General features: G+C 36.8%; 1 protein-coding gene across 15 annotated transcripts in view; it reads left to right on the top strand.

Annotated features, from left to right (window-relative positions):
• The window catches only part of CDH18 (cadherin 18), a 689,972-nt gene that overhangs the window by 655,739 nt on the left and 19,250 nt on the right, over nt 1-14,983 (top strand). For all 15 annotated transcript variants that reach the window (XM_080377753.1, XM_080377755.1, XM_080377756.1 and 12 more), the window contains one exon: nt 10,837-10,958. In XM_080377753.1, the coding sequence (XP_080233879.1) occupies nt 10,837-10,958 (122 nt within the window). The remainder of the gene's footprint in view (nt 1-10,836; nt 10,959-14,983) is intronic.

A 14,983-nucleotide genomic window follows, 5' to 3' on the forward strand; every position in this document is an offset into this window, starting at 1 on the left:
GAAGAGGCAGCAGCAAAGAAGAGATGGATGGCAGGCAGACTGACAGGCAGCCTAAATCATGGGCAGCCTGTCCTTTTGTTTACTTCTCTGGCCATTTTCTTGCCTATAGTAATTTGAAAATTGCAACACTGCTGTACTCTTCTAAAATCACTGTAAAATCAGTAATTGGTTCTGCAATGCAAAATGGAGCATGTGTTCTGTATAGAGCAAGGCCAGAACTCTTATGTTAGATGCTACCTATCCCGTATCTACAGCCTTTGATGGCATTCACTTTCAGGTCCGTGCACAAGGAATTCCACAACTTAGACTAAAGCTGACAACTAGGTGAAAGGCTATAACCAAATTATTATTTAGCTGTGAGCGTGGCAGTCTTCAGGTTCATGTGACATGGTAGAAGGTATTTGTAGCTTCTGGCACCATTTGCTTAAGCCAGGAATATAGCAGAATCTGCGCAGCCCAGAAAGACTGTACTGTGTCAACAGAAAGAGGTGCTCTGCTGAAGTATTATTATGGTTATAGTTAGTTTCTTGAAGTGTTTTCCTCTGTTGACTTCATGCCTGCTTTGCTGACACAGTTGTTCCTAGAGATCATCCTTTGGGCAGGTCTTTGTAGCTGTGTTTATTTTGTGCAAAAAAAAAAATTTGAGTGAACATTCTGTTTCTACCCTCGAATGTACAATATCCTCATGCTTCAGCCTTATTGTTTCTGAACCTTTCATAAGGCATTTACTTTCATTTTTAGTCTCCGTATGTGATATATACTCTGCACTGATCCAATGTCCCCTCTGCAATCAGTGGAAGTTCTACCACTCCCCTCCGTGAGAGTAATGTTGATGTAATGATGAGTGATTTTTTCTGATTATGCAGCTACTTCCTAAAGCACACCAGAGTTCATTGCCATGAGAACAGGTCAGGCAATCCTTTTTTTTTTTTTTAACGTGCACTCTTCTTTAACAGTAGTATACAATGAGGAAGAATAGGATTTTGGTGTCTAGGGCACAGCACTGAAGCTACTGCTTTGATTGTTTCAGTACTAGTACTTCCTGAAAACTCCTTGTGGCATTAGGGAATAAGAAAAGTGATAAAATAATATTATGTGTTATACTGAAGGATCTACAGACCATGTTTGGGGCAGGGGGAAGAACTACAAATTGATGGTAATAAGATTGTAAAATACAGTTTCACATGGAATTATTCACACTTCATTAGCTTGTTAGACGTCTTTGAAAAAGTTTATGAGAGAGTTTTTAGAAGAGGAAGGAGATAGAATTTAACACTATTAAAGGCTTTTGACCAGGTTTTTGGACAAGTGTAATGGAAATGGGAAAGTACAGTGCCGGTGCACAAAGTTCTATAACAGAACAAAGACTGATTTAGAGGAAAGGAATACAGTCATAGTAACTGGTTGTTTCCTTTGGGAGTGGAAGAAGTTATGGCTGAGCTGTTTTAAGGGCTGGTGTAGGATCTGTCAATTAGAATACTTTGTAATGATAGCACACAATGATAGGAAGTGATTCAGATTCCCAAATAACCTCCCCGGCTGCTAAAAATGAAGGAAGAGTGAGAGATACTCATGTAGGAACAAGACACATGGAAGTATGGGCTAGATAAATGGATAGTGAAGAGGATTGAAAACTGTCTGAAATGGCAGGCTCAAAGGGTTTGATCAGCAGACCAAAGCGCAGCTGGAGGCCAATCAATCACTACGCAGTTTGCAAATGACACAAAGTGAAAGTAGTGGCTGATACACCAGAGGGTCATGCTGCCATCCAGGGGGATCTCAGCAGGCTGGAGAAATGGGTGAACAGGAACCCTTTGAAGTTCAGTAATAGGAAATGCAAAGTTCAGCACCTGGAGAGGAATGATCCCGTGCCCCAGGACACATGCAGCGCCAACTGACCGGAGAGCAGCTTTTTCAAAAAAAAGTACTCGGATGGAGGTCCTGGTGGATGCAAGCTGGACATGAACCAGCTATGTGCCCTTGTGGCAAAGGTGGCTCACGGTGTCCTGCACTGTGTGAGGAAGGGTATTGCCAACAGGGTGAGGGAGGTGATCCTTCAGCAGCACTGGTGAGACCACACATGAATGCTGGGTCCAGATTTGGTACCCCAGTATGAGAAGGGCATGGAGCAACTGGACTAAGTCCAGTGAAGGGGCATGAAATCATTAAGAACTGGAGCATCTGTCATATGAGGAGAGGCTGAAAGAGTTGGGACTGTTCAGTTTGGAGATGAGAAGGCCCAGAAGGAGTTTATCATATGTTTAAGTACCTGATAGGGGTTAGTAAAGAAGATTAGTAAAGATGAGAAGACTCATCTGAGTATTACCCAGTGAGATGACAGGAGGCAATGTGCATTAATTGAAATACAGCAGATTCCATTTAAGCATAAGAAAATGTTATTACCGTGGGATTAGTCAAAAATTGGGACAGGTCACCTAAAGAGGTTATAGAGTCTCTGTTCTTGGAGATACTGAAAACCCAACTGGACATGGCCCAGAGCGATGTACACTAGCTGACCCAGTTTGACCAGGGGAGTTGGGCTTGCTCATCTATGGAGGTGCCTGCCAACCTCAAGGATTCTGTGATTTTTGTGATATTGGGAGCTATGTGTGGAATGTGGGGAAGAAAAAGGACAACTACTTCTCACAAATTGTGATGTATTCTCAAAGAAAATAGGTGACTGTAAAAGTAAGTGTGTGTGATTCAATTAAGGTTTCTCTCTAGCATATAGTAGTGCTGATAACAGAGGCAAAAGCAACAATAATAGCAAAATCTCAAATCACAGCCCCTGTAAGAGAAAGGTGGCACTAAAAAATGGATGGCCTTCTGCCTGTTCGAAAGCCAATTTCAGTTAGAAAAATAAACATGTTCTTCCAAGTTTTCAAAGCAGTGCTGCAAATAGGAAAAATAGTATCCTTGAAGTCTTTACGCTCAATAAGAAGGAATGAAAGCTGCGGGGTGGTATAAACACTGACAATTGAAGGAATCAGAGAATGGCTTGGTTTGAGAATCAAAGTGAGGATTATAGCTTTCACTAGAAATTTCTAGTTAGAAATATAGCAAGGAGGACTGTGTCAGGAAACTCCTTTTAGGTATTTCTTCTACCATCTGAACCGACTGTGTTCAATATCTGCTCAGTAGACACAGCAAACCATTTCTAGATGTGGTGTTCAGATGATGTTAACATCAAGAGATTACTGGGATTCATAAAGTACTGGACATTTAGGTGGATAATAAGAACATCTGTGGTTATATTAAGAAACATGATTTTTTGAAAGCAAGGGAAGTGCTTATATTTCAGGGCAGATCTAAAAGTTCATATTCAGACATTTAGAAGATAGTTTCTATTGGGAATTTTTGACATACTACTCTTATGCGAGTGGTAAGTATACCAGTGTGTAAAATAGCTTTCTGGGTTTACTAGCACATTGTTCTGTTTGGGTGAAGTTGTGATGTTCCTGTGCATGTTCAAAATGTTCTGCGATGGCTGAGAATGAAAAACCAGATAATTTCCCACTATTTACCTAAAGGACCAACTTGAATACAATGAATGCACAAACTGTCTTTGAAGGGTCCCTAAAGCATTCCTAATCCGTAAAGCCATGGAGAGGCTGTGCAGAACAGGAAAACTGAAATAATAGGGTTCATGCCAGATTCTGTCAGGCCTCCTAAACTTAAAGAAATTATAGCAAGAGACACTAAAAAATGACCATATGGAAGGATACCACATGTACAGAGCCTTGATACCACCATGTATTAGAAATCAAAACACTTAAGAGACATCATTATGCAATTGATTTTACAGAAAAAAACCAAAAATCTCTAAGGCTATCAGACTCAATCAGATATTGGAATAAAAACCAAAGATATTTGTCGTTGTTTATATGTCTTCTTTATTTGCTTTGCCATGCATATTCCTCATGCTATCTTCAGCAGGGGATAAGATACGAAAGTGTTGAATTAAAGCAACCCTTCACTGACAAAATATGCAATACCCAGTAACGTGGTATTGAAAATATCCCAGGAAAATACAGTCATTACAAAAAATAGACAAAGAATTAACTTTCAGAGGTATTTTCACAGAGGGCAAATAAGCCCTATTCAGAATTTAAATATGTGAAAAGGCAGGACAGTTTATAAGAATAATAGTTTGATGTAGTTTTCAAGAATTAGGGTAAAAAATTTAAAAATTCCATGTTCTAATTATATGATAAGCATTTTTTTCATCAGTAAGTTTTGTTAGGAACAGAAACAGTAACAGAGAGATATAGTTATATAACTCGGAGAAAAACAAGATGCACAGAGAAATAATAATTTTCAGCAGTGACATATAAAATCTCCTGATATTTTGAATAAATAATGAAAGCTCTATTATTACATTAAAAAAAAAAAACAGATTAAGTATATAATTATAGTGAACTGCAGTTATATCTTTAATTTAGATGCACAGGGATATTGCCACCTCATACTGCCATTAGTGAAGAGCTAATTATGAGAAGACTTTGTCAGTTCTTGTTCATGTTTTATGGTTCCATTGCAGGAGAAAAGACATTCCTAAGATTTTGGTTGGAGATTAAAATATATGTTACTTTCGATAGCACTACATGACTGTCGTGGAGAATGAGAACTGAAGATAAGAGTGGAGTTTGTAAAGTAAACAATAAACCTGTTCATGCCATTAAGAGGCACAGTGATTTATTTAAAAAAAATAATAATAATCAAAAGACAAAAATGCATAATTTATTTCTGTTTATTTTAAAATGAACAAAACCAACATACACGTTGCCTGAAGGAAATAAGTCTATGGAGTAGTACTACCTGGTGGTGTACAGCATTGAAAGAATTAGAAAAGAACAACAATTTATTTTCTCATTTCATTTTTTTTTCCCATAATCAAGAGTAACTTTAATGCCTTGTGTCAAATAATTTTCAGAAAAAGGAACCCTTTTCAAGATCTAAAAGAAAGTAATCTAAATCAACAAAATGCTGTTATAGTGTTGCAGTCTCGTAACCCTCTGTATCTGGTGGACACCAGGATGATTGTTTAATACCATTGAGTTTGTTTCTATCTTTGTGTCTTAGTTTTTCCTTGAAGTGATTTTTTTCTTACAATTAATAGAAAATTTCCTTATACTGATTTTCTGTCTATAATTTTTTCTCAAAACTAGTTTGTTTTTTTTTTAAACAATTCAGAGTACACTTGAAAAATGAAATCCACTCATTTTTTTTTTAACATCAGTACAGGGAAATTCTGTCATATGTATTGCTTTCTACATTTATGATTATCTCTGTAGGTACATTACAGAAACAGACATAAAAGTGTTACCTTAAACCCAGTCCCCACCAAGAAAAAAATCACACTCGTTCTTCATCTTTGACCTCACTTGCACTCTGTCTGCTAGCTCAGTTTCAGAAAGTTTTGGTGTTGGAAACAACTACTTTATTCTTCCAAGAAACAGAATCTTCCACAAAAGTAGTTCTCTAAAAGTGGGCCAGATTATAGAAGACCTTAAAAACTACAGGGTCTGAGTTTTAAGACTGTTTTGATCATGGAGTAATGACAAACTGAATATCTGATATCTTTTTAATGGTGAGAGCTAGACACAGTACTGGTACCCTGTCCAAACTTTCCAATAATGCAGTTTATTTTCAGCTTTTGCAAATTGCCTTCTAATGGACCATAAAGGTAGAATAATATGATTTTTAGCAGAATCTGCTGTTCTTGTAAACGTACGTATCAATGCAATAAGGAAAAACTATTGCTTTATTGCTAAAACTATCTCAAAAAATCCCAGTTGTCAAAACACAGTTAGTTCTCCATCCTGCTCAAGAAGTGATGCTTCTAATTCCAGGTTCAATGTTTATTTTCCTGTTTATTTTTATTTAGTCATTGGCTTCTAGGCATGATGGATTTTCTTATCTTCTATATCTTAGAGGAAGGGTATGATGAAGATAATCCTGCGTTGTCATCTGAAGATGGTGTAGGGTATAGCTCCGCCTGTCAATCAAGGTGGGTCCCCAAAGAAGAGACAGTCTTTGGGATCATGTAACATTTCCCTGTTCTGGGCTTTGTCAATCAGTACCAGAATCTCAAAACAGATATTTCTGGCCACAGAATTAGTATATTTTGTGGTGCCTTGATCTACTCAGGAGTTGAGCACCAGTGTTGTCTATGAGCTGCAGAATTTTGCTTGCATTAAGGCAGAGGGCGTTGCCAGCTTGAGAGTGCTAGATCTGTTTTAAGTCTGCTGCAGTGCTATTATTACTATTGCTCCTGTTGCTACTGCTGCTACCACTACTAGCATGATTCAAGAGAAGTGATCAGTGCCTTCAGGTCTGTGTTCATCAGTGAGAAGTCAGATTTTTGCTGTAAGAAAAAATGAAACAATTTCTAGCCGACTTCAGGTAACAATATTTAAAAGTACCCGCTACCTTAATAAAGCAGAATAGAACATTACAGTTATTACAAGAGTCCGCATAATCTTCTCCTTGCCAGTTTATTTCATATACACCATTCTGAATTAAACTTAGTATTTTCTGAATATTACTGCTCTCATTTACATACTAGAAATTCTTTCCTCATTTTAGTTCTGTTTATATAGTATATTTTATTCTTCCTAGACCTATGTTTAGTCTTCTAATGTGTCAAAACTAGTCATTATTAGAGAAGCGTGATGAGTGCTTCTGCTTCTCTTTTAAAAAATACTGGAATAGATAGATGACTTAACTTCCTAAGTATTGCCTTGCCTTATTAGGTCTCAAAAAGATGTCAAAATAAGAAAAAAAAAAAGTTGTTATTGTATTAATTAAGATCAATGTTTAATATTGATGATGCAAAAGCACAGACATTCGTTGTAATCCTACACTAGGTGAATATTTTATTCTAGGTCACAAAACCGTGTAAAATGACTCTTTTTTTTTTTTCTAAAATCCTTCTCTCTAAAAGTAATTCAAGCTGTCTCTGGGTTAAATTATTAACTCAGTTTTCATAATAGTTTAACTATTCCATTCTAACTTAAAAACCAACCAAACAAACATACAAACAAAAAACCCAACTCAACAAACAAACAAAAAGCAAAAAACCAAAACCACAAAAGTGTTGATGTCAGGAATGTTATTCTGAATGTCATTTAGAATTTATGTCAATTTTTTTTCATAAAGCCCATGGGAATTTTGTTAATACAAAAAGGAATTCTCAGACAACAGTTGCTATTAAAAAGCTTTCTTCTTAAATAGGGGTTTTAAAAATTTGCTCACAGAAATTAATGGAAGAGTAGATTCAAGACCTTAGGCTGCCTGTTGATAGGGACTTCTGTAAGTTTGCAGAGAACTTGCTGGTGGAGGGGTTGATAGTGAAATCGATTCACTTTACAGATATTTAGTATACTTGCAAAAGAACAATTTATTCTGGGAAAAATCTCAAACATAAGAAAGCAAGTCCCTTGTGTAGGTGAATTGGAGCCATATTTCTGCTTCAGTTGCCCCTTAAAACAGTGAGCATTCACTCTGAAAAACCTACTTTTGAGGCACAATGCTGATGGGACACAGAACGTATCTGGCTGTTTTATAATGCACAGGCCTGAACTGCATGTCAGCACTGGTTATCTTAAAAATGGAAATCTGCCAAACTGCTGCAAGAAATTTGCCTAATTAACAAAAACGTACTACTAAAAGGACCAGGTATTTGAGTGGTTTGGAGATTGCAAGTTAGTTGTACACCCGAAAAAGATTGGAACTTATATTTATTTTATAATAAAACAAGAAAACCGAGCCTAAAAACCCCCAATTTATAAAGCCCTTCTTAATTCATTCTCATTCTCTCCCCCCATTATAAACCATGCTATTGTCTTGCATGTGAATCCGTGTAGTTTACGCAATTTGACAAACTTCAAGACTGTTTTGGCAAGTGGTGTTAATACCTTCTCTGTTAGCATTTTGTAGTAAGTAGGCTGTCCATATGGAAATTTGCCTGTAAATGTCAATGATCCTAAGGTAACCGCTTCCAGTTAGTAATGCACTAAGAACTCTTTTGAACTGGAAAAGTATTTATGAATTCTTTGTACTGCAAAGCAGCTGCAGAACACATGAAGGTAAATTCTCTGAATCTCCATAAAATCTCTGTGAAATTAATGCAAATTTAACAGACTAAAGAGCAAGAATGCATTGGGTGGTAGTGACAGGCATACAAGAGGACACATTCAAGGTGGGGCAGAGGTCTGATACACTGTACTGAAACATGTACCAGTTTTTTTGCCACACATTGGACTAAAGCATTTGCTTTTCCTTCCCCAGTAGCTATTCCAAACATGCCGGACCTATAGAACAGTTCTCTCAGGTATCCTCTGCCCTGTGCTCTTCCTGTTATTCCGCTCCGTTCCTCTCAGATGTATTATGCTCCCTTACAGCTTTGAAGGTGGCCCTTCTTTGAGAGGAGACTGGACCAGTGACCTCCAGAAGCCCCTTTCAACTAAGATTTTTCAGTGATCCTGTAATTATCTGATAATCACAACTTTTTTTTTTTTTTTTTTTCCTGGCAAAAGTTTCTTTGGGTCTTCTCAAGTATTAAAATCTTCAGTTCCTTCACTACAGTTTATGAAGCTGTGCCCAAATGGATTTATTCATCCTTAACCCTTTACTGTGATCTCTGCCTTCTGTCTCCTTTTTATGCTTTTGTGTGCTCTCTCTTTATCTGCTTTGTGTCCTTCCTTTAACTTATACCACTTCCTAGGTCATGTACCTCACAAACTATGTGAGGGCCTCCCGAACAGAGCCTTGAGAACAAAGCTCCTTTGAACCACAGGTCATCTCTAGATCAACTATTGCTAGGTATCATGTTCGGTAATTGTAAGTAGAGGAGTTTTGGAATTGGATTGTCTGAGGAGGTTACCTAAATGAGTTTGTAAGCTGTGTTCCAGTGAGCAGTAAGAAATATTCAGTCTCGACTGCTTGTGCTGGTCTGCACAATCTCATGAGCTACATCCAGGGGAGGACCAAACATCTTTCTATGTTTGCTCATACTGCAAAGGGTCTCGTGCAGAGGAGATTGCTTTCTTCAGTAATAAAAGTAAAGGTAGAGGAATGGTTCCTTTCTCCCAACTGCTTAGTGAACCGCCAGCTGTCATTCTTCCTCACCTTCACTTTATATATTCTTAGCATTTTAACATTCCTCAAAGTTTTCCCTAAAAATGTTTTCTGGATAGCAATGGAAAGCCTCAGTCTTGCGTGAACACAATTAAGAAAGCCTACTGTAGTCCCTTAGTTCAGTAGTTATAAAGATATTCGTGTTTTGGAGTAAAATGGAAAATATCAATGGTCAAGGAAAAATTCATCAAGAGAATGAATTTTGAAGTCTATAAATGTTTTCTGAGTGTGTTCTTCTAACACTAATGTTAATTGGGAATAGAGGTTCCTTTATTATCTACCTTAAGTCTCCCTTTTCTATTGGGTTTTTTAATCTTTCTGTTCCCATTTTATGAGAATAATTGACTAAGTTCCAAAAATGAATTAAAAGCATGAGGTGAACTTAGACATATTAGTTAAAAAGAGAATGTGAAAAATCTGAAGAGAACTTCTAAACCCCAGGCTCTTTGACTAGTATACCTGATGAAAATCGAGAAGGATAAATCTCTCACTTTATCAAAAGAAACTTCAACATTCTCAAATATTCTTTCAGTGGGAGGCTGCATTACTGGTGACTTTGAAGACAAACATGAGTTTTTCAGAATTCTAAGCAGAGGCCATTAAAGGTGTGACAAATCTGAGGCATTTTACAGATGACCCTTTTTGACAGAAACATGATGTGGATTAATTAAGAGCAAAATAACCAAGGGAAATTTTTTTCTTTGAATGAGCACACCCAGGGACACGCAGTTTTAAAATGTCAGTCTGTAAGGAATGTAACCCCATTGCTCCATCTTGTTATCTTGTTGCATTTCAAGGAGTGACTTTGCCATCTTCTACTGGTAGTTTCATTTAATTGGTGAAAGTAAAATTAAGTTTGTCATATAACCGATTCATTCTTCTACAGACTTCAGAAGGTGTATGTTAGCTGATTATAAAAAAGTTTGAATATATAATTATTTCAACAAAAATAAATTTTCTTAGTAATAAGAACAAGGGAGTTACGGATTAAAAAAATAAAATAAAATGTTTTTTTTCCCCATTTTATCATGCAAAGTGTATTCTCATTGAAAGGATTCTATTTCTTGTGCTTTTTGAGGGTGAGCTCTCATGAAAGTATAGATCATAGCTTAAGACACTGTTACTTCAACATTGTTTTCTTACTGGTATGTCACTGCTAAAGCAAGACTCATTAACTGCTTTGTGTAACAGCATAATAACTTCTAAGGAAGTGGAACTCAAGCTTGGGAAAGGTTTATATGTGCCTATGAATTCATATTTTCTTATTATTTTGGTATTTTATTCCCAAAACTCTTTAAGGGACTGATAAAAAGCTCTTACTATTTTCCATATCAGATTTTATTCAATATTGTGATGACACTTTCACATTCATAACAAAGAAATTGACCGTTTCTTAGCACACAGAGTGACAGTATGCAATAACTCCAACCACTTTCTCCTACTTCAGTTCCAGAGTAGCTTGCATTTATGTTGATATAACAGTGACTTCAAGACTCATTCCATACTTTCCACCAACTTTTTATTTATTTTTGGATATGGTTAATGAACGACAGCGAACAACCTCTTGCTACCTGAATTTTGGCAGGTGTGTCTAATTCTTACACAGTTATTGTGCTAAGAAACCATGTTTAAATTGAGGATGTTGCGGAATATTGAGTGTTTCAAAAGGCTTAATACCCCCTGTGTATTTTGCAGACAATCCTGGGCTAGTGAGCCATGTTCCAGTTGGTGTTAGAATCCTGGATGTCAATGACAACCCTCCAGAACTTGCCAGAGAGTATGACGTAGTGGTCTGTGAGAATGCAAAGCCTGGTCAGGTAACTTTCACACCTATCATTCTCCCAGTGAGAAACAATTATTACTTCATTTGTTAATGCCACATATGAAAGAAGTTTGATTCAGGGAACACATGTCATAATTCCTCCTGATCTCATTTTTGTATTTCATGTTTTATTCAACTTTTTAATTGAATTAGGCTGAAGGAAGAGGATTTGGAAATTTGTTCAATATATCTCTCTTGTTGCTGCAAAAAAAATATCCAAACTATCTTTAGTAGACAGGCAAAACTTTAATTTTGTCAGATAAGTGATGGAGTTTGACAAACCACTATTATGAACAAAATGTATGAAGCAGATTTAACATCTCTCATCTAAGTGCCACATGGTAGCAAGGTTTCAAACACACTCACTACAATGTCTGGTTAACATAGCTGCCATCCTCGCTCTACTTGGTGATTGCCCTTGTCTGTACAGTGTCATTATGGAAAAGATGTTGGATAGGTTTTTCACAACTATTAAGATGGGGAGGGTCAGAACTGAGACTGAATAGCTGAATCACATTCCAGCGACTGCTCCTGTGATCAGTAAACTTCATTGCAGTCCATGGTTTGACAATTTTACCAAGTTCTTTTGCTTTAGCAAAAAAAAATAAAAATAAAAATCTATGTTCATAGATTGAGCTTTTACCCAGCATTCTGTGCTGGTTTTGTGTTGTTAGGTTGTAAGGTGCAGTTGTGAGCTCATATCTTCCCTGAGGAATATATTACTAGTAGTAAAGTTTTCTCAGCAAATATGTAAAAGCAGTGTACATAAATGCATAGTGGCATATTTCTGGTTTTAGTGTTGAGACTATATAAATGCTGTTCTTTGTTGGACTGCAGGCTGACCAAAATTATCTTCTCTAACAGTGGCCAAAAGCTGACACCTGAGAGTATGAGAACATGGCAAACATGTTTGATACTTACCCCAAGTACTTGCACAGATTGTTTCCTATCCAAACATGGTTTCTGGTTTTAATAATCCTTTAATAACCATCACATATGAATCTGTCTAACTTTTCCTAACAAACATAAACTTTTGATGTATACTACCTCATGCATCAAGGAATTTTGCAGTTTAATTCCATGTTTCAGAAAGACCTAGCATCTTCTTTCTTTTTTTCCACTTTTTTTTTGATCTTCCCATGCTCTCTTCAATCAATATTTACCAGTTCTTGTGTTGGGGCGTGGGCGGAGGGAGAGAGAGAGATAGGGAGCAGTTGATCCCCATTTATTATCTCTGTGCCATTCATAAATCTCTAGCACATTGCTCCTCAGCCATCTCTTGTCCAGACTGAAAAGTCCTACTTAACTTGGACAAGCTGTGAAAGCCCTTTTAGACTTTTGATCATTTATCTTCCTCTCCTCTAAACTTTCTCCAACTCCTCTCTATTCACCTTGAGATGGGGAATCATGATTCAGGATGCAGGTATGCCGTGGTTTATAATTCTTATCATAGTTCATGCTTCACAGTATATGAGGATCTCTGCTTTGTTCTCTATTCCTTTCCTAGAAATTTCTAACAGTGGCTTTGCTTTTTAACCACTAGTAAGCACTGAACACAAAAAAACTGCCTGCCATAACACCAGTATCATTAGAAGTAATGGTCAGCTCATGATCATCATCATGTATGTGAAGTTAAGACTTTATGTCTATGTATTTTGAATTTCACCTGGTTTTTTATTGCCTGGCTACTGAGTATTGGAAGGTCTTTAGTGCCAGCTCTTCCTCTTTTCTTCCTTGAACAACTCAGTACCATAAGTCAATTTGGTGGCCTGATTATTCACAGTCTTTATAAGTTGCTAATTGTTACACTGACCAGCAAGTGGCCTAGCATAAATCTGTGTGGAACAGGAAATCTCTGTGACTTCCTCTTCGGGTGGAATAGACCATTTACAGGAGAGACCCTGTTTTCTGTCTTTTGAGCAATTACCTGTGCTGGGACCTTCCCTCTTATCTCATGACTGCATAGTTTTCCTCAGTGCTCTTAGTGAGACACCTTACTCAAAGCTTTTGAAAATCTAAGTAGGTCTGTCTATCAACTGAATATCTCTAATTAACAAGCTTATTAAACGAAAAATAATGTTCTGAACACCTCAAATCAAGCCAAATACAGAAGAATTAAAACTTCTAAAGGACTAATAAAAAAAAATAACATCTCTTAAGCATTTATTGCGATTTGCGATTGCTTTCAACATAATCTGATATTTTTAAAATTACATGATTTAACAGTCATTGTTAAAATGTTATAATTAATAATAAGCTAAAGCATGCAGTGGAGCTAGCACAGAAATTCTCTGTTTGATGGGGCTGTTGCTGTTGGTGAGTAGCTAATGTTATTAGGAAAGTTTTAACTCTCCAGTAATAGCTCTCCAAATGGAATTTGCGTGAGATATTTAAAGGATAAAAAAATTTTACTGTAAAAGCATTTGCTCCTGATTTGGGTCAGTGTTGTATTTCTCTCTGAGCTACTGCTGCAAGTGAATGACTCCTGGCCTCTAGCATTGCAGTTTAACAGCCAAGATTACCACTAGCATGAAGGACTCTACAAGCAGCAGTTTAATGTGGAAGGCTGGATCAGCATGCTGTTGTATTCTTAAACTAACAGGACTCCCTTCCATACATGAAATACACTAATTTTTATTTGCATTGCACAACAAGGCTTCAGAAAAGATTGTGGTACCATTGCACTGTACAAAAAAGCAAAACTAAAAACAAAACACAAAAGTACATGGCACTTACTCAGAAGATCTTACTATCTAGTTTAAAAAAGAAAATTACAATGTTCAACAAATATTAAGGAGGGACAAATAAACAAGGATTACAGAACAAGACAAGTGTTCCATATTCTAAAAAGCAGGCCCAGCTGGATGGTTTTGAATCACTGAAAAGGCAGTATTTAGCCTGAGTTATCTGTCATCTTGTGAGAATGATTCATAAGATTTATCACTAAAGAACAAGTTCTGTCAGATACTGCCAGGCACTTCTGCTTGACTAGTGCTTTGAGACTGGGATCTAGCCCTGCATGGCTTGTAGGAGTACGTACTTCATTCCTCAGCACATCTGTTTTGAATTAATTGTATGCAAGATAAACTAACCAATACTTCCTCATTGGAAGACTTTTTTTGTGTTTGCTTGTTTGTTTTCAGAAGAGGCTTCTATGGAAAGAAATTACAGTATCATTTAATTGCACAGCCTCTATCTCCTGCTTCTTTTTACCTCCGCAGCTCAATTTATTTACTTTAAAAAACCCAAGAAAACCCAACAAAAAACAATAAAACTTAAGGAACTAAGTGCTTAAAGGAACCCCTCTAAGGAATGTCGAACAGAAAATGCTTGTGAGAAGATGGTAATTTCCACACTGCAGTGACAGCTTTACTCCCGTAGCAGTCAACTTGTTGAGAAGATACACTAAGTGTCTCCAGCAGCTTCCAGGTGATTGCCTGGTAGATACTGTATATTAAAGTAGATAAAGCAGCTGTGATTTGATCTCAGATGGCATTCAGACATGGAGAACTCTTGACTTCTAGAAATGTACTGATTTTGTGAATGATTGTGAAATTTAGCCAATGTAGGAAAATAAAATTCTGCCATCTTCCACAAAATGAACTTGTAAATTAAATTTTCCTTTTCTTGAAATGCAACTTCTTTAAATGCTTTGTTCTGGAAAGCGAAGGAGTGAATCATTGACAGTTTTCTGAATGTTTCAGTGTTTGTCCTGGCAGAGTATAAATGTATTAAAATAGGTTAGATTAAAATCTGACTATAACTGTTAGCCATAGTCACTATATCTCTCCAAAGATAACATTTTTTCTGGGTGTTTTTCAGAGGAGTAATAGAAGAAGTTGTGATAGCGGTGAAATGTCATTTTTCTGACACTATCCATCACTGTAAATTAACACACAGGTGTGTATATGTGTACACACTGTACACACATGCACACGCACACACACACACACACACAAACAACTTTTGTAGAATCAGGGTGTATAAATATTGCGCTTCCAACATGAGCTACCTCACTCT

This window comes from Falco punctatus (genome assembly GCF_963210335.1).
Source record: "Falco punctatus genome assembly, chromosome: 3".
NCBI lineage: Eukaryota > Metazoa > Chordata > Aves > Falconiformes > Falconidae > Falco > Falco punctatus.